The sequence below is a fragment of the Suillus clintonianus genome (assembly GCF_016758775.1).
Source record: "Suillus clintonianus strain FC179 chromosome Unknown DEU56scaffold_22, whole genome shotgun sequence".
Lineage (NCBI taxonomy): Eukaryota > Fungi > Basidiomycota > Agaricomycetes > Boletales > Suillaceae > Suillus > Suillus clintonianus.
The window spans coordinates 486248-504552 of NW_024539246.1; the positions used below are offsets into that span (position 1 = coordinate 486248).

At 50.2% G+C, this 18305-nt stretch overlaps 6 protein-coding genes across 6 annotated transcripts; 1 reads left to right on the top strand and 5 right to left on the bottom strand.

Moving 5' to 3' along the window:
* Positions 1-28: 28 nt before the first annotated feature.
* Positions 29-4043, bottom strand: DEU56DRAFT_793559 (uncharacterized protein). The gene is made up of 4 exons (XM_041352771.1): positions 3791-4043; positions 2400-3739; positions 2152-2350; positions 29-2091 (listed from the first exon to the last, which is right to left on the bottom strand). The coding sequence occupies exons 1-4, from the start codon at positions 3978-3980 to the stop codon at positions 506-508; spliced, it is 3315 nt and encodes a 1104-aa protein (XP_041210416.1). The 5' UTR covers positions 3981-4043; the 3' UTR covers positions 29-505.
* Positions 4044-4142: 99 nt separating this feature from the next.
* Positions 4143-6636, bottom strand: DEU56DRAFT_793563 (pre-mRNA processing factor 3-domain-containing protein). The gene is made up of 10 exons (XM_041352772.1): positions 6532-6636; positions 6473-6479; positions 6357-6389; positions 6064-6300; positions 5849-6013; positions 5503-5799; positions 5251-5454; positions 5100-5196; positions 4822-5035; positions 4143-4737 (listed from the first exon to the last, which is right to left on the bottom strand). Exons 1-10 carry the CDS (start codon positions 6588-6590, stop codon positions 4248-4250), a joined length of 1803 nt encoding a protein of 600 aa, XP_041210417.1. The 5' UTR covers positions 6591-6636; the 3' UTR covers positions 4143-4247.
* DEU56DRAFT_793571 (eukaryotic translation initiation factor 2 subunit alpha) lies at positions 6637-8568 on the top strand. The gene is made up of 6 exons (XM_041352773.1): positions 6637-6903; positions 6966-7098; positions 7158-7524; positions 7575-7842; positions 7892-7981; positions 8036-8568. Exons 1-6 carry the CDS (start codon positions 6811-6813, stop codon positions 8144-8146), a joined length of 1062 nt encoding a protein of 353 aa, XP_041210418.1. The 5' UTR covers positions 6637-6810; the 3' UTR covers positions 8147-8568.
* Positions 8569-10387: 1819 nt separating this feature from the next.
* On the bottom strand, positions 10388-12006 carry DEU56DRAFT_870617 (uncharacterized protein; the record flags this gene model as incomplete). The annotated part of the gene is made up of 6 exons (XM_041355644.1): positions 10388-10533; positions 10573-10986; positions 11044-11118; positions 11167-11356; positions 11414-11610; positions 11670-12006. 6 exons carry the CDS (start codon positions 12004-12006, stop codon positions 10388-10390), a joined length of 1359 nt encoding a protein of 452 aa, XP_041210419.1.
* An 861-nt stretch (positions 12007-12867) lies between these two features.
* DEU56DRAFT_733601 (uncharacterized protein) lies at positions 12868-13567 on the bottom strand (the record flags this gene model as incomplete). Its single annotated transcript, XM_041348343.1, has 2 exons — positions 12868-13158; positions 13208-13567. 2 exons carry the CDS (start codon positions 13565-13567, stop codon positions 12868-12870), a joined length of 651 nt encoding a protein of 216 aa, XP_041210420.1.
* A 456-nt stretch (positions 13568-14023) lies between these two features.
* DEU56DRAFT_911034 (uncharacterized protein) lies at positions 14024-16677 on the bottom strand (the record flags this gene model as incomplete). The annotated part of the gene is made up of 8 exons (XM_041357246.1): positions 14024-14163; positions 14211-14759; positions 14813-15138; positions 15197-15415; positions 15466-15843; positions 15895-16100; positions 16148-16489; positions 16537-16677. 8 exons carry the CDS (start codon positions 16675-16677, stop codon positions 14024-14026), a joined length of 2301 nt encoding a protein of 766 aa, XP_041210421.1.
* Between the last annotated feature and the right edge of the window lie 1628 nt (positions 16678-18305).

Consider the following 18305-nt stretch of genomic DNA (forward strand, 5'->3'; position numbering starts at 1 on the left):
GGATCAAAATTTGCCATCTAGAGACACTGGTCAGGGGACCAAGTATAGACCAACTTCAAGAAACCCAGGGTTACAACGACATCTTTTATATCAAGGAAACAGGACACTAACTATATATACTGTAGGATATGTAGTGGCACGGCAGTAGTAACGATCGAGAATCGGCGCTCAGCGTTCAAGAGATGATGCAAAATCCCACCAACCAGGCGGTCTGGGAACAGAGTCTAGGTAGAATCCTTGACAATTTCAGCACGAGTGTACACGCGTATACCTAGCCAATCTTCCACACTCTAGAATCAATAATCTGGTAAAAAGTTAGTGTATTGTTATCAGTAATGTATGCAAAGGAGGAAGGGAAGCGCGAGAGCGTGATTGTCTGGTATACCAATGCAAAGACCGTGTGTATGTTGAAGTGCAAAATCAAAACATGACGACTTGAAAGCAAATCACAGTGGTATCACGAGAAGAGAATAAGAAAACCAACTGTCCCCCAATCCATCTTTTATCAAAGATCAGCCCCGACAGCATCCACGACATACAGGACTTGTTGTGGCCGGACAAACAGTCCCCTGGACTCTGATGTCGACAAGTCCGATGCTGCAGGTGACGAACTTCGCATCCGCTTCGCGCGATCCGTTCCTACGGTCAGCTGGTCTCCTTCTCGTTTAAGTCCGCGATTATCTCTTCCTGACCCGTTCATCCAGTCCATCTTCCGCCGTCTCTGTGTCTGATAGTCGTCTGCGCCAAACTCCCACTCCGAGCCACTACTCCCGATATCGAAATAACGAATGCCGCCCCATGACCCATCGTTCCACTGACGACCGTCTGAGGGGTCACCAACCCAGGCCTCCAGTGGTACCTCAATGCCAACCCAAGGCCCAAGTTCGCCCTCGACTTCGCCAATGTACCGTGCAAATGCCTTGAAGCGCTTGCGCTTCGATGACACTATGCACGGAATGCCAACATCGAGCGTCGCGCCGCGAAGCTGAGCCAAAACGTTCGCCTCCACCGGGGAGGCAGTCGATTGTTCGGGAGTCCGTATACTTGTGGTGATAGTGTCTGATGACCCACGGCGGGTGAGCGCGGGAGGAGAGTCCGCTCCAGGAGAGGCCCCATCCTGCGTCGGAGAGCTGGTATCATCATCATTGAGACTGATCGTCTCACGATCCTTGCCCTTGTCGAGGTCGCTAAGCGTAATGCGGGGCGATTTTTGAGAATGATTCTCGATGACTCTGCTGAGCGGCTTCCTTTGTGAGGAGGTGGTGGTTTTGGCGGGTGTACGTTTGGAGGGGGTTAACTTGGTGAATTCAGCTGCTCCGCGGCGGACAGATGTTCGTGTGGCAACCGCAGTCGTTGTCGTTGAAGTGGATGCAGTAGATACTCCAGATGACAATCTTTCTCTCACAGGAGTGCCCTTGCTCGTCCCCACAGTCCTCACGCTCACATTTGAAACAGTGGATCCTCCAGACACCTTCCTCGAGCGAGGCGTGATTGCTTCAGAGGGAGCTGTCCTAAACGTAGCGTCACTTGTCGCACTCGACAAACTCGAATTCGGACGGGAAGCAGACGGAATACGTAGCGTGGACTCTCTTGCGGAGGAACGGACACTGGAAACACGTGAACGCACTGAGGGTGCAATGGATTTTGGCTTTGGAGCGGGCGAAGAAGTGATGAGTTTGCTCAGCGCGGGCTTCGTGCCTTTTGGCGTAGGACTAATATTGCCCGTGCGAGGCGAGGGTGCCCTGCGTTGCATAGCCTTCTCTGTCGCACTTGATCGTACAGATGTGATGCTCTGCGACTCGGGCGTGAGCTTAGAGTCAGGGCGTACATCGTTGGACTTGGGAGTCGTAGGAATGCGTGGAGACGAACGCCCAATGGTGCGCACGCTTGCCGCGGACGATGCGGTTGTAGCCTCACGGGCATGTTTGTGAGGGCTGTTGATATTACGGCTAAGCACAGACGCGCGTAGCGAGTGCACGCTGAGTGTGTCAGAGTCCGCATCTCCAGCTGTAGAAGATTTGCGGAAGGCAGTGCGTCGGAGGTTCGAAGGCTGAGCAGGCGATATGAGGTCTTCAACAGAGACTTCCAGTTCTGATAAAGATAAAGACGAGTTTTAGGCATCAGGGAATAGGATGAGAACATAAATCCCACCTTGAGAGATCTCTTTAATAGCCCAGCCCTCGAGGCCATCAAAACCGCCCTGCTGACGCGTGCCCATCCAACGCTTTCGAATGTACCGGATGAGATCTGCACGTGCGTCCTCAACTTGCACGCGGATGTGCGACGTGGCAGAGAGCATCGCGGCGTCTTCATCTGTTGGGTGTGGTCGCAGGAGGATATTCACAAGGCTCTGATCAAATATCAGCATCATGCATAGTTTACCTCACCTCAATCCTCACCTGATACATAGTTCCAGCGTGTTTCTCAATCATTCCGCGTTTAATCGCTTCCATCACCCAGACAACCCTCTCGCCATCCTCAAACCTCACCCCATCTCCTTCCAAGACCTGTAGCCAATCATCCTGTTCGAAGCACTCAGCGCTCTGGCTTACAAGGCATTCATCGATTGCCTTCCGCGCCTGTAACACCATATCCCGTGATGTGTCTGCCCAGGCGTCAATGACAGAGTCAAGCTTCTTTATCGCGTGTTGCGCGGCGAACAATAGGGGAAATATGTTCAGCGGCGTTGTCCGCTTTGCCAGACCCTTTAGCAGATTTTCTCGAATCTTCTGCGGAAGCGATGCGAACTCAGAGATGCACCAGCCTTCCCCGAAAAGGCCTACAAGTGCCCGTCGTGCGCCTCGTTCCAAATAAGTATTCTTGACATCGTCTGCAAGTGCGAATTCGAGTACGCGTGGCGCTCGCCGGGCGCACTGTCGGCACCGACACCCGCCAGTACCCCACTTGGACCCCGTGATGCGCTCATACTCGTTGAACTCGAGAGATGCATGGAACAACCCATGAATCATCTCGTACACGATTCGGGCCTGGACTTCAGCGACCAAGCCGTCCAAAGATAGGTACGTCGCCGACTTGAGGATCGCGAACGCGGTATCCAGGTCGTACGTCCGGTGGGAGAACACGAGGGTTCCCGTGTAGATATACCCCAGAGTAAAATGGAGTGAGGCGGGGGTAAAAGGAGGCGAAGGAAGCGTGACCGTGATTGGTTCCCCAGGCTTTGTCGGCTGGGCCCAGTTCAGGAGCTGCGCATGGAAGTAGGGGGAGCGGGACACGAGAATGAAGCGGTGGGAAGAAAAAATAGCGGTTGCTGGCTCGTGATTTGTCGAGGAAAATGTGCCAGATAGGGCGATGCGCACGTCAGAATAGAGACGAGATCGCCACATGAACACGAGGTCTTTGCGCAGCTTGTCGGTGCGGTTCTCCTCTGCGTCGACAAGCTCGCGCGACTCGGAGGTATCAAAGAGAAATTCAAATGCTTCGCCAAGTCCCTCGCCTGTGTACAGATATTCCAGCTCATTCGAAAAGAGTGTTGTGCTGCTAATGGCTGGTATGCGCATGACGGCATTTAGGTTGGTAGAGGGTGAAGGGGATGATGAACGGTACGGAGATGGAGAACGGGATGTCTGAGCGTAGTCCAGGGTGAGACTCAAGGACATGGCAGACTGTGCTGGCGCTGGAGAGGGACTCGTAGAGTAGGGGGTCGGGGAAGCAATGGGAGGGGGGCGGGATTGAAAGTAGCGCTGCTGGAAGGAAGGCGGGGCGCGTGCATACACGATAGCTGAACTTTATTAGAAAAGACGCGATGAGCAAACTCCAAGTGTATAATTACCTTTGTGGCCCCAAACTTCATCGTGATCGTCGTCATTATCGTCGGACTGGAGTTCCCAGACGACATCTGCGAATCGATCCTTTGCCTGCTGAAAGAGGTTAGTTAGATCATTCCGCCAGGCTTGCGTAGACTGTCTTGTAGCTTCCTGGACAGTGTATGATGGCGTGGAGCTGACACCAGCCATCGCCATCGCCAGCAACAATGAATACGATGAGGGGTCGAATGGAGACGATGTGGAGGGAGTCTCAAAAGTTGCAAGCACCAGAAACACGTGCTGTAACAGGGTTAAGGTTAAGGTAGACGCCGTTTTAAAAGAAATATTAATTCCAACCTGTTCCCGCTACCTTTAGGTGGTGCTCAACAATCATATCATGCACCGAAAACACAGTTGCTAGTAAGTACGAGGGACATAATTAATCACCACGAGCTAAGGCAAGCACTCCCAACCCACTCTGCATTAAAACAACTCCTCCTCCTCGGGCTTCCAATTCTTCGCCTGATCCCAATACCCCGCCAACCTCTGCCCCAATACCTCCTTAGCCATCGCATCTGTAGGACACCCCCTAGGCTTAAAGGTATTAAATGCCCGATCTCTAAGCTGACCCTCCCACACGAGATAACATGCATTGTTTTCGAGGGAGACTATTTCTTCGGGTTCTGCAGATTTCCCAGGACCTCCAGGACCATTAAAAGCGACGCCATTGGTGTCAGTACCTTCTTCGCTTGCGTTATCGATGACCACATCCTCCCCACCGCGCGGACGCGCAGCCTCAGTCCAAGCGATACGATGAAGCATCAACCGCTTATAGTTCTGAATGAACTTGGAAGCGCCTTCGACATATACCATGCTAAAAGCTGGATTGAAAATGCAAACGCCCGTTAAATTGAGTTGTTCTGCGTTTTTGCGGATTTTGAAGCGGTGGGATGGGTCTGTGAGCGTTTTTACCCTATTGCACAAATAAACGTAAAAGTGAAGGTGCAAGCAAAAGTAAAGTCAGCTTGGATAATACCGATGGGGGAGGGGAACGCACTTGAAAACAGCCCCAACGACACCCTTCTTCTCTTGCTCAGACTTCTTATTCTCGATTTTCTCTCTGCGCTGTTCATCTGTGAGTTTACGTTCCGCATTCGTCTTTTCGTGCGTGTGTTTTCTCATCGCGACTTCTCTGCGCACGCGGGCTTCAACGCGAGTGGGGTCTTGGACTGCGTCTGATGTCAAGACTTTCATGAGGTTCGACAGGCGGACTGTAGGACATAAACGTGAGCAAGGTCGAAAAGATTTACACCTATAGTAATGGACGAGACGTACCTTTGGGTGGGTCAGGTGGGATGAGACCCATACGGATACGATCGCGTTTATCTTGACGCTCGGCTTGGCGGCGCTGCTTTCGCATCTTCTTGGTCTCCTGTAATACCATGTCAGATTCATCCATGTACACACCCAAACAATATCTGCGCGCCTTTTTGGTCAACATAAGCGGTTTCAAGCCGATTTTGTTTTCTTCCATTGGAGCTGGGATGGGAATAGGGTGCTGGACGTACAGCGTCACTGGCGAATCCTGGGTTCGGATGTTGAGGTGTGAAAATCCGAGGTAAAGGTCATCGTAGGTCTTGTTGGGCAGTAGAGCTGCGTCCCACCATTCCACTGTCGGGGGAGGTTCACGCTGGGAGCCATGATTAGGGACGAAATAGTCAATAGAGTATAGACGCACCTTAATATTCTTCTCCAAAGTCTCGAACTCCGAATCAAGACCAGCCTTCCGTGCGCTCTCGGCAATACGTTGCTTGAGCGCCTCGAGCTGCGCTTCCTGACGCATTTGTTCGGCAAGCTGTTGATACTTGCCTTGGGGGTTGAAGCGGAAAGTGCGACCATGACGCTCCTTTGGTGCACCTTCAAAACCACTGTCTTTGGCTGCGGTCGAGCTGGAAGCATAAGGGTTTGCTTTGACTTCGACGATGGGGACCGGGGTTGGCGCCGGGGGAGGGGTTGGGGCGTTTCGAATGTTTGCCTTGAAACAGCGTCAGTTTCAACGACATGCGTGAGGGAGTCGTGCGCACCTTGATTGAAGCGAACTTGGGCTGCATTGGTTTGTATCGATCCTTCTTCGACTGCGGTGCAGCAGGAGCGGTGTCAAGGAGAAGGGGATGAGCGGTCATCTTCAAGCCAGCGCCTTGTTGGGCTGGTTCGACGGGCTTGTTCTTCTTGCCCATTTGAGGCACCGACTAGACTTATTATTTAAAAGCGAGCAGCGTTGGAGACTGAGAATACTGACCATGTATGGGTTGTCCTTGACGGCAAGTTTCGTCTGTGCCTCTGCCACACGGCGCTTGGCCTCTGCGACCTTGCGAGCGAGGTCCTCGGTGTTCTGAAGCGGCGTGCCTGGAGCTGGTGAGGAGCTGTCTGTCTTGGCTGGTGGAGCCTTTGTGAGACCTGGTATACCGCCTTTCATGGCTGCGACCTTTGCCGCAATCTCTGCTCGTTTCTGCGCGATGAGAGCATCTCCGGATAGCTGTTGAGAGATATATGAGTGATTGAATGAGAATTGAAGGAGAAATTGTCACTGACGGCTGCTGGGGTGTTGCTACCATCAGAGGAAGTCTGTAAGGAGCAGAGGGTTATAGAGACAGGTGAGAACGATGTAGCGGGGTGAATTCACCTTGAAGAAAGGAAGGTAGACTCACAGGATCACTACAAACAAAAATGAGCCAGGTAAACAAGGGCATTAGTACGACTGACTGACCTTTTTTGTTTTTTTGTTAATGGAGACTCCCCATTGCCGTCGAATGCTCGCTTGCTCATTGTTCGTGGCAAGCACTGCAGAAGCAGCCAAACGCTTCAATCTCATAACCCAGCTTAACCCCTCCAACTTGGCTTGGGGGGTCTCATTGAATTAATTCTAGCGTCAACCGTTTTTGGAAGCACGATAATCTCAGACTTGCCGGAGCATCCTCTCTGAGCTTCTCTGAGCTACTACTTGGTTGCGTTTCTTGAAAGTTTCCTCCGATTGCCTACACTTGCCATGCGGTATTATGAACAGAGGTATCCAGAAGTCGATGAGCTCGTTATGGTCCAAGTCCGCCAGATTGCGGAAATGGGTGCATATGTCAAATTGGTACGCACCATTCACCTGTACTTTCTTCATTGTGATGCAGATCTGCATATATACAACACAAGCTCGAATACGACAACATCGAGGGAATGATTCTCCTCTCAGAGCTATCCCGTAGACGTATCCGATCAATACAAAAGCTCATCCGTGTTGGCCGTAACGAAGTCGTAGTGGTGCTGCGTGTGGATAGGGAAAAAGGTGTGCCGATCTTCTAGCCTACCTATCCTCAATAAGCTTACTATAGTCCTTGCGCACAGGCTACATTGATCTATCAAAACGTCGTGTCTCCCCCGAAGATATCATCAAGTGTGAGGAACGGTACATGAAGTCAAAAGCTGTCGCATCCATCATGCGGCACGTCGCGTCGAAACTGCCATCGATGGATGCAGACGCTGCTATTTCCCCCGAGGATGAGGCGGTGGAAAAGGAGACGAAGAAGTCTAGGCGCGCGGCGAAGAAGGAAAATCCTGAGGAGGCTGCGGCTGCCATGGCTGCTGAGGAGGCCGCTGTGCCACACGATGGGTCGAACGAAGAAGAACGGTTGGAAAAACTGTATGAGCAAGTGGCATGGCCACTTGGTCATAAATATGGTCATACATATGATGCGTTCAAGCTTGCTTTGACGTGCGTCACGGTACCCTTTTTTTACCACCTGCGGAGGCTGACTAGACCAGCGAGCAAGAAACCGTATTTTCGTCCCTTCCAAACCCTGTATCATCAGCAGCCATCTCCATTCTTATGGGCACAATCGCACGGCGGTTGACACCCCAGCCTATCAAGCTGCGCGCTGATATCGAGCTCACATGTTACACCCCTGCCGGTATCGATGCCATCAAAAAGGCTCTGAGGGCAGGTGAAGCACAAAGCAACGAGACTGTGCCGATTAAAGCCAAGCTTGTAGCTCCTCCGCTGTACGTTCTCAGTACAAACGCAACAGACAAGGTCTGCCTTTATCATTCTGGATCACGAAGCTGTCTAAGCCAATTTGTAGTACGCTGCTGTTGATCGTTTGGAACGCGCGATCGAGTCGATTCTAAGCACCATCGAGGGCCAAGGTGGGAACCTTGTTGTAAAGATGAAGGTGCAGTGCAATCCTTCATATCCATTCTGACTCCCTTTACTATTTTCCTTTCAGCCAAAAGCTGTCTCCGAGACGGAAGAGCAGGATCTTGCACAGCTCATGGCCAAGGCAGGCCAAGAGAATGCAGAAGTTTCTGGAGACGAGGATGACGAGGAGGGGGTCTAGTTCATGATTTGTGGCCTCAGGTACATTTCTCGATGGTGGCAGCCTATTACGAACCAGATTGTTTACTGAGATGTAGACCATTCAGTAACCTAACGGCGGTGTATAATTTTGCTTTGAGGGTGTGGCGCGAATCTCGGCGATGCACCTATAGATGTTGGGATTACTGGGGAAATGTAAATTCTGTAAATGATCGGAGAGCCAGAGAAACCCTAGTCTCAACTGCGGGTAGGCTGGGACCGCGTGAAACTGTAGTTTGTTCAACTTTGTTGTAGCAGGGGATTAGGGGGGCCCATGTAAGCACGCTGGCTTACTTGAGTTCTCATAATCAATACATATACTGTGGCGGGTACTGAAGACTAAGTCTTCAGTATTTCTACCTTTTGGTGTAACGGTCATGAGGCGCGGCAGCCGACTACTTTACAGCCCATCAGGAAAACCCTCCTGAGCTCAATCAACATAAATTCCTAAAAAAAATTGTAAAATTTGCATGAAGTTGCTACGTACATTTGTGTAATTCTATATAATTGCCAGGCTCGTACCCACCGCAGCTGGAGAGGTTCGAGGGCGGTCTACGAATAATTTTAGTGTTATGCCTTGATAGATCACATGACTAGTGATGTGCAAGGCCCGGCTTCAAGCCGTGGGCCGAGCCGAGCCAGGCCAAATTAGGCCGGGCCAAGCCAGGCCAAACTGACGGCCTGACCAGGGCTTTGGCCCGGCTTGGAATTCTAAAAAGCCAAAGCCGACGGCCTGAGCCGCGGCTCCCACCCTCTGCCATCAACAGACAACGAACATTTTGACACCAAATTTTGGTGTATAATTTGGTTGGTAATAAGTTACAACGCATGCTGAGCGCTGAGTCACCTGAGGCGGCAAACTTCGAAACAAACAAACGAGGACCAACAACACAAGTCGGTCTGTGCTTCAACCAATATTAATATTCAGCTCTTGCAATCGCACTTTTGAACAACTTTTGCAGGGATGGTGAGCATATTTTGTTGTTTTTGCACGATACACTAACATGAAAGATCGAACAAGTCAGCAAAGTGCTGTGTCAGCGTTTTCAACTATCATTATTGTGCGTAGCTGCTCCTGTTCACTCCCACCTGGGTAGCCCAATTAGGAAGCCTTACTAGGCTGAACGATAACGTGCCTCGTCAACTATAATTAGGCTAGGATGTAGTAATATCCAGACACCAGTATTAAACCGTGCCCCAAATCACCTTGTATCTCTACCACCACCAAAGCCTAGTACTAATGTTTAAGTAAGCTGGCGCCCCGCCCCAGGAACGTATACCGCCGCCGCGCTCAATCCGGCACTTCCCGCAATGCGCCTATTTTCGTCATAGAGGTTGATTTGTCGGGTTCCCACGACCTTTCCCTTATCCCGACCACATAGCAGGCTGCTCACTGCAGGCAATCGCTGCCGCCTCTATAGCCTGGCCACTGCCCTCTACAACATCTGCCCAAGGCCACCACTGCCCTCTACAACATCTGCCCAAGGCCACCACTGCCCTCTACAACATCTGCTTCATCTGCCTCACCCAAAATCCCAGCACCGCAGTCGTCTCTGCGCCCCCAGCACGTTGCTTGCAGCATTCTGCCTCCCATCCCACTCTACAACACCTGTCCCAGCACGCTGCTTGCACCAACCTGCCTCCCACCTTGTTATCCTTGCCCACCACCGCCCTCTACAACCCCTGCCCAAGTGGTCTGTGCACCCACCAACGCTCTAGTCTCGGCTACTCACCTACGCCCACAGAGTCATCACTTAGGGATCGCACTATTCAGATATTCACCCACCAATGCTCTAGTCTCGGCTACTCACCTACGCCCACAGAGTCATCACTTAGGGATCGCACTATTCAGATATTCACCCACCAACGCTCCGCTCTCAGCTACTCACCTATGCCCACAGAGTCATCACTTGGGGATCGCACTATTCAGATATCTGGTCTCGCACCCACCAATGCTCCGCTCTCAGCTACTCGCCTACGCCCACAGAGTCATCGCCTTATCGTCCTCACAGTTCCCAACCATCCCACCGGCTCCCAATCTCGTCTTGCACCCACCAACGCTCTGCTCTCATGGTGGATAGACCAGGGTATCTCTGTAGGGACTTGAGAACTGCGCACTAAAATATATTTTAATGTCGAAAACACACTATATTCATGCTACTACGTCAGCAAACAATGGTTGAATGAAAACGAACATAGGTAAATGAGGCCGAGGCCTCCATCCCTACAACAATGAGCTCAACTGCACAGGGCCATACAATCTATCTAACTCAGACAGCGCGGCATCATAATCAAATGGGGGAGGGTCAAAACTGTCAGTGAATGAACCAGAAGCACCGTCTGAGGGCTGTGGAATAGTAAGAGACTCGTCTGGAGAAGCCAAAGCAGAAGCAGCAGCAGCAACATCACAAGATGATGTGGCTGGCTCGTCTTCCTCCATACTGCTGTTGTCACTGATCCCCGCGCTCGTGTGCTGCTCACGGGAGGCAGTGGACTTCCTCGTGTCTGTATTATTCCGTTTCTTTCCTCTGTCAGATCTCGGACGGCGACGACGATCAACTATTTCGCCGCTCTCGAGCTTGTCGTCGCGTTCCTTGCGGTATTCCGCAAACTCCTCGTCGGTCAAGGCCTTCCAGTATGTTTTGTTAGTGTCCCACTTGCGCCAAAGCATTTCGAGGTCTGCAAGTGCGCTCGACGCTTGGCTCAGGTTTGCGAAAGGAATGTTCTCGGGCCAGCCTTCCACAATGACCTGGTACCGCTGAACGACGTTGCGGAAATAATGAGTCCATTGCATCTTCGCGCTGGGGTCACCAGTAGCCTCTTCTATATATTGAATTTAGTCAGACCATTGTCGCAAAGTCAGAAGAATCAAATACTCACGAAGTTTTCTGTTGATAATTTCCCGGATTTCTGAACGTTTGTCGGAGACGCGCTTCTTGTGGTTTTTGGCAGAACCTGAATGTAATTAGACAGAGAACACGATACTAGTAGGCAGACACTCACCTTGCATGCCTTGTACTGCAAAACCCTCCATTTTACTGACTAAGTCTTGGTTATCAATGCCCATGACGGTACCCATAAAATTTTCGACACCGTCGGTGGAAAATGCGATACCTCGAAGGGGAAGATCGGTAGAGCCGCGTGTAGTGTAGAGAATAGACTCTGCACCCGTACGACAATGCAGACTGATGAGCTAAAATTTAGGGGGGTCGTGTGAGAGAAATTCAATCAAAATCGACTAAGAACGTACCTCGTTTTCGACCGCCTTTAAGGTCTGTGTGATGTCGTTTATCTTCGACTTCGTTGAGGTACGAATACCGGTAGTCTTCGTATCCTTCCATTCAGTGAACTCGGCAAGCAGTTCGTCTTGCTCCTCCCTCGAGAGGGCAAGGTACTCAGCCTTGTGATCATGCACGAGTGATTGGAGTGCAGCTTTACCGTGGGCTTCTACAAAAAAAAATTGAGCGGTGCGCACGATGAAGTGTGTGATAAATAAATGAACTCACCGTTCTCTCTATCCTGGTTCTTCTTCCAGCAAAACACATTCCATAGATTCGGCTTTGAGCGTTTCGAGCGGAGAAGCCCCCGACCCACATACAAATCATTTTGAACACGCCGGATACTTTTATGGTGGGTAGTAGCGATGGTTTTGGTAGCGTCGTCCAGCTGCTTCCAAGCATCGTCTAAAGAATCCTTGAATCGAAGGGACTTTGCACGTCGGTCAAGTCTGAGAGCAGCGCGAGCCTCTTTGCTGAGCACGACCTTGGCACGTTGACGTGTGGGTGGCTGAATATGCTTTGCGCCGCTTACACGCTTCTTAGCATAAAAGGATTGGGTGACCATCAGGAGAACCAGCAGAGACGAGTCAACAAACAATGGTCAAATATTTTCTCAACTATTTAACGCACCAGGTCCATGTTTGTTTGAAGTCCATGATCGGGACGAAATGACACATTATTGCATACTAACAAACCAACATTTAAGATCTACAGTAATAAAAGACCAAAAAGGTAAAGCGCACACAAAAAAACCAAAATGCCGAGAAGTTTCAGGATCGTGGTAAGCACCGATGATCGGTGCTATGCACAAACATTAATCAGATCAACTTGAAAAAATTCGCAGAATGGAAGATCACTAACCTCCAAATTAGCGACCTCAGGGTTGACGGCCTTCATACCCACTTGTAAGTCTACAAGGAGAGCGTTAGCTAAAATGGAAGCATTTTCGTAGTTGAGGTCCCATGCTGGAGACCTCAGTATAGCCTCCCATCTACTACTGCGAACACTGCTGATCAAAGAACGGAGCCTTGGCAAGTTTTCGTCACCCAATCTCAAATGATCAAGAGCGGCATCCGTGCGTGGCCCAATACTGATCAACGGTGCCTCGAAGACTGAAGGATCACAAGCGAGTCCTTCATATTTTGGTACCGCTGCAAGTGGGCTAGGCTTGGCAAATATATCGGCCGGACGACGTTGACGTATCTCGGAGCGTGGTGTCGATGGCGTGGCTTTGTTCCCTGATCCACGAGCCAATTCTGCTCCATGCCGAAGAGCTGCGGAGTCCGAAGAAGGTAGCGGGGAGAAGGCTTTGGAGGCTTGCGCCGAGCACTGGATGCGAGCGCCTGTGGCCACTGTGGGTGGAGGGAGATGTGGTGGACCACTGGCACTGATATGAGTTGCTGCGACTTGAGAGCTTCATTAGCAATTAAATAATGAAATAAATAGTGAAGTACTTACAGTGCCTTGGGGGTTTCACGTTTTCAACAGCACAACGAGCCGTAAAGCGCTGGAGATGAGGTACCACGAATTCCTGCGCAAATGCTTGCACCAAGACAGCAAAATCTCCGCCAATTCTCTGCTGTGATTCTTGCAGCTCGCGGGGCGTGATATAGACATCGATGGGAAATTGTTCGGGCGAGATATTCGGAGTCGCTTCACTGCCAGTGCATCGAATCAGAATTGATATTCCACCATCAAGACGGTCTTGCATAGTGATCTGAGAAATATCGTGAGGTTTAAGAAAAAGAAAGGTAGAAACAACTGACCGCATCAAAGACATCCTGGAGGGCTGCCTCGCCCAGCTCGCTGTGAGTCAGGGTCCGCTCTGCCTCGTTCACGTCAGTTGGCTGATTGAAGCCGAGGTAGGATGGGTGAAGACCCCCCGCTCTCCTCGTCTGGTAGTGGGTACCGTCAATATGAGCATCGTGCCTAAGCAGAGCTCGTGCAGCAGCTTGCCGCTCATTATTGCTGAAACCTGGTGCGAAAGTAGAAGTATACAAAGCCGCAAGACCTGACATAGTGAAGCGGTGGTATCCCACTGTTTTGGCACCTGAACTTGAAGATGGCTTCTTCAAGTTGGTGGAAGACGCCAGAATGAAGGGTGGTGGAGAGGGCGGTGGTTTCATGGATGCGAGTTGTTGGATGTGAGGTGTGGTTGAAGAAGTGAGGTGTTATACATGTAATGCTGTGAGGTGTAATGGCTATAGTATTATGTACACAGATTGATGTTCTCGCATACAGATTGATGTTCTTGCATGCACTATAATTCAAGTTCGGAGGCTCAGCGCTCAGCAATTATATGTATGCTACATTATCGCATTTTCTATCCTACAGTTGTATGTTACATTATATCCTATGTACAGTTGTATGCTACATTATCGCGCGTTATCTATCCTACATGTACAGCTGTATGTTACATTATCGCATATCCCACCTTAGTATGCTACATTAACGCATTTCTGCATTTCCGTCTGACGGGGTGTTGGGAAACAGTGTTTATATCACAACTAGACATACAGAACTAATGAACTAAGAGGTAAGTAACTGGTGCTCAAGTCAATGTCGAGTAGGTGGTGCCCAAGTCAGTCAACAATCGATTGTAAATAATCAGCCATCTCTTCCGTCAATGCATCTTGTTCTTCTTGATCAATGGCGTCAAGGTCAGTGTTCTCGAGGGATTCAGAATTGACCTGGAAACTCGCAATATTCCCCAGCGGTTGTCCTGTGAGATAGATTAGTATGAGATCTATGTACTCAAACAACACATACCACGATGGCCAACTTGATCAGCATCACGAGTAGATTCACCAGCGCGCTGAAGGCGGACGCCAACACCTTTGGCTCCCGAAAAACCTGCGAGTTTCTCAATGCGACTCAACCAGTAACAATGCACTGCATTGATAGCCAGGCGCGAACGATATTGGCGCTGTAGCTCGCAGGCCAGGTGAGGGTCTGAAACGAGAAGTTCCTGCATGACGTCAGACACCCCAAGCTCTTCATCATGGATGGCGGTGCGCAGGCGCCGAACTTCAACGTTTAAACGAGTGATTTCTTCGCGAGCTCGATGAAGCTTGAAGTATTTCGTGGTGGCCTCTCGATGACCCGGCTTCGACCAATCACTGCTTCGAATGTCATCGCGAGAATGACGCAGAAGATCAAATTCGCCTAGAAAGCCATAATCAGCAATATCTTTCCAAGAAATATTCGGACGCGGTGGGTTGAGTCCGGCGGCTTGAGTGTTGTAGCGAATAATGGCATTGCGAATAGCTTCTGAACGACGTTGTAGAGCTTTGCCAATCTGCTGCCGTAGCTTGTACCCTACAAAATAAATAAATTCATCAGTGTGCGTATTTTGACATAAACGAGCTTACCGGTTCCTGATAATGACAGTTTCGAGAGCTCGAACAGCCTCATCACAACGAGGCGCTCTAGCTCATCTAAGGCGGTGCGATACTTGCCCATGCTCGCTTCTTCCTTGAAACGTTGGTACTCCAGTCCACCAATCTCCCACCGCTGGTCCACGGCCAACTGAGCCTCTATATGCGCGACAAGTCCCTCGGCGTTCTGTAGCTTAATGTATGAAGAGTCAACTCGAATACGAGCTTGTGCGAGGGCACTGTTGATCTGCGTTAAGCCTCCAGTGGGGATATTAGTAAGGGCGTTGTTGCCAACTTCGCGAGCTACATCCCAATCAGCACTAGAATGATCAGACATATCAGAGATAGGCTCGATTACGGTATGTAAACTTTACTCACCGCCGTTCGGCAAGTTCGTCCAAAACCTCAACGTAGCGTATGCAGAGTTGATCCCGAATTGGTGGCAGCTTCAATCTGTCAAGGTAATTACGTTCTTCATCAAGAAATCGCGGGAAATCTTCATCAGTAAGAAATAACTCGGCCTTGATGGCTGTGAGCTCGGCGGTGAGCGTCTGAATCGATTTTAATCCCTCTCGATAATGATTCCAAAGAACGTGCCTGATCGTTCATTAGTTGCATAATTGATGGACTTGAAAAAAAAAAATTACGCACTGAGCGCGGCATATTTGTCAGCGTCCCAGAACGAGAAGTGCTCCTCGATTGTCTGGCGCCGGTGGAATGGGGTCGCATGTCTTGTACTGCGAGCAAGCTCATTTGATGACGAGAATACATGTTCACAACCTTCGCCCTCAGTGTGTCCGATTCCCCGAATGGTCATGGGATGCCAGTCTAGCTGGCATTTGCGGTTATGGGCGTGTCCGTGAAAGGCGCCTACCATGAGCCGAAAATCTAACTCGCGTGCTTGCGTTCCCAGGGAACTGTTAGTTAAAGTCTTCGAAAAGGCGCATCCGATGTCGTAGGCACAGCCGCCATTCTTCCCATACACTGCGAGGAGCTTCTCAATAATAGCAAGCGGATATTTAGCCCTGTAGAATTATAGCTCAGCAACGATAAAGATGAGGGAAAACTAACCTAACAATTCCCCACTCCGGACCATGTCGCATGCCAGAAACACGAATCGATGACGACACACTGCGATGAAAATACCTGATTCATCGAATACGGAGAACATTTTTTTGCGAGTGTCTGGTCCGGCATTACGCCACCGGTTGACGCACGTGAATGTCCCAGCACCTTCGTTTGCGGTGGTTTCATCTGTCCAGTTGTCATCGTCCGAATCCCTCTGCATAGCATAATCAGACTACAGTTGTGCACAGAGAGACGTCTTACCTGTCGTGTTCTGACTTCATCTTTGAACCTGTCTACATCACAAGTGTCAAGCCAGTAGTCCGACCGTGCCTTACGAGAATCTGTACGCCTGGTTGAGCCGTAGATCGCGGAGTCCCACCGTTTCAGACTATTGTTGCCATCTATAGACACCAGCCAATCGAATTCTAGAGCAGGCTCGTCCTCCAGCACGTAGAAGCATGCTGGGCATGCGTTAAGCATGCGCCAATGCGGTGTGGTGTGTTTCAGCGCCTTGCGAAGGCGCTGATTCACACGGTGGATGATTTCCAGATAAATATCGTAAGCGGCTGAAAATTGCACGCAAAGGTATGGTCGATAGGGAGACTATGACAGCATCATTAGCGAAGTCATAAGATGCGATTTATACGTACGTCATGCAGGAAACAGAGACTCTTGACTTGGGCTTGGACACTGAACCGAGGGCAAGTTCGATGTATTTGACGGTATGGCTGCAAGAGTGCGCAGTGATATGGCAACTGTTGGATAAATTGGTGAGCACCCGATGTAGCCATGATAGATCAATGTCTCATTGGGGTATTTGTGTGAGAGCCGTGATTGAGGTGAACTGTGGCTTCGTGCTGCAAATGAGTTAGGGTATGTAGAAGTAAAAAAAAAATTGTACGTACTAAATATATCAACAAGTTCAATGTTAGTCAATGAAACACTAGGAGAATCGCATAAAGGTGGTTCCGGATCTTTGAATGTCGGCATCCGTCACCAGAGTCGCGAGAACGGTAGTCGAGGTAAGCATCGACAAGCTGGTCTAGCTGAAGGTCCCATTGATCGGTTTGATTTTCTGTGCGGTCCTGTCGAGTGCGGAGGTCAACATAGCGACTAGTATATGGTATGAGTGAGAGAATATAGAGATAAAAACCATACGTGCTAGCCACTGATATCTGCGATCTGCTCAGCAAGTCCTTCGAATGCTTCATACTCTCCACCTGCATGACTGAATTCCATCCCTTCGTCTCCAGGAGGTGCCGTGAGCGGCAGGGTCTCAATATCCATGCCGCAGTCAGCCATCATCCTCCAATATGGCGATCCTCATTGGACATCTCTGACATGAGTGGGACGTGGGGGTTAGAGTTGTTGGATGACAACATCGACAACCTGCACGTATTAGTCATCGCATCACGGACCCATTAGACACCTTTATCTCTGTTGTTTCTCATTGTTTGTACCTCAGCGGTTTATCCATAACGCTGAGGTATGTTTGATTTCTGTCGTGCACGCCGCATCATTCTCACTTTATTTCGTCTATAGCATTGTGTCAGGTACTACTTAATAAACAAGCGGTTTATCCATAACGCTGAGCTTGTGTCAGTTTCTACAAGAGTTACAGGCGATAAAAACTATAAAGCAAAGAAATACCTTGAATTTGAGCCTGACGGCTTGCATCTGTAACTTCCCTGCGTTGAAGCTGCCGGCCAGCTGTCAGAATACGCGATTGGCGCTGTCTCCCTCGAAATTTGTGTGTGATGACCGAGTTTGAGAGGCCCTTGAGCTTATGATACCCTCCTCCACGAGACATGAGGAGCAAGAGTGATATTTGAATAGTGCAATCCCCAAGTGATGACTCTGTGGGCGTAGGTGAGTAGCTGAGAGCAGAGCGTTGGTGGGTGAATATCTGAATAGTGCGATCCCTAAGTGATGACTCTGTGGGCGTAGGTGTAGTAGCCGAGACTAGAGCGTTGGTGGGTGAATATCTGAATAGTGCGATCCCTAAGTGATGACTCTGTGGGCGTAGGTGAGTAGCCGAGACTAGAGCGTTGGTGGGGTGCACAGACCACTTGGGCAGGGGTTGTAGAGGGGGTGGTGGGCAAGGATAACAAGGTGGGAGGCAGGTTGGTGCAAGCAGCGTGCTGGGACAGGTGTTGTAGAGTGGGATGGGAGGCAGAATGCTGCAAGCAACGTGCTGGGGGCGCAGAGACGACTGCGGTGCTGGGATTTTGGGTGAGGCAGATGAGGCAGATGTTGTAGAGGGCAGTGGTGGCCTTGGGCAGATGTTGTAGAGGGCAGTGGCCAGGCTATAAGAGCAGCGAGGCGGCAGCGATTGCCTGCAGTGAGCAGCCTGCTATGTGGTCGGGATAAGGGAAAGGTCGTGGGAACCCGACAAACAACCTCTATGACGAGAAAATAG

What these genes read in the sequence shown, in the direction of transcription:
- DEU56DRAFT_793571 (XM_041352773.1), top strand. Translation starts at nt 6,811, where the DNA reads ATGCGGTATTATGAACAGAGGTATCCAGAAGTCGATGAGCTCGTTATG. An exon ending in GCGTGTGGATAGGGAAAAAG is followed by an intron (nt 7,099 to 7,157) that starts GTGTGCCGATCT and finishes CCTTGCGCACAG; the next exon opens with GCTACATTGATCTATCAAAA. An exon ending in GTACAAACGCAACAGACAAG is followed by an intron (nt 7,843 to 7,891) that starts GTCTGCCTTTAT and finishes GCCAATTTGTAG; the next exon opens with TACGCTGCTGTTGATCGTTT.
- DEU56DRAFT_793559 (XM_041352771.1), bottom strand. Translation starts at nt 3,980, where the DNA reads ATGGCGATGGCTGGTGTCAGCTCCACGCCATCATACACTGTCCAGGAA. An exon ending in ACGCTGGAACTATGTATCAG is followed by an intron (nt 2,351 to 2,399) that starts GTGAGGATTGAG and finishes ATATTTGATCAG; the next exon opens with AGCCTTGTGAATATCCTCCT. An exon ending in TATTAAAGAGATCTCTCAAG is followed by an intron (nt 2,092 to 2,151) that starts GTGGGATTTATG and finishes TATCTTTATCAG; the next exon opens with AACTGGAAGTCTCTGTTGAA.
- DEU56DRAFT_793563 (XM_041352772.1), bottom strand. Translation starts at nt 6,590, where the DNA reads ATGAGCAAGCGAGCATTCGACGGCAATGGGGAGTCTCCATTAACAAAA. An exon ending in CTTTGGAGAAGAATATTAAG is followed by an intron (nt 5,455 to 5,502) that starts GTGCGTCTATAC and finishes CATGGCTCCCAG; the next exon opens with CGTGAACCTCCCCCGACAGT. An exon ending in CGCTTATGTTGACCAAAAAG is followed by an intron (nt 5,197 to 5,250) that starts GCGCGCAGATAT and finishes ATGGTATTACAG; the next exon opens with GAGACCAAGAAGATGCGAAA.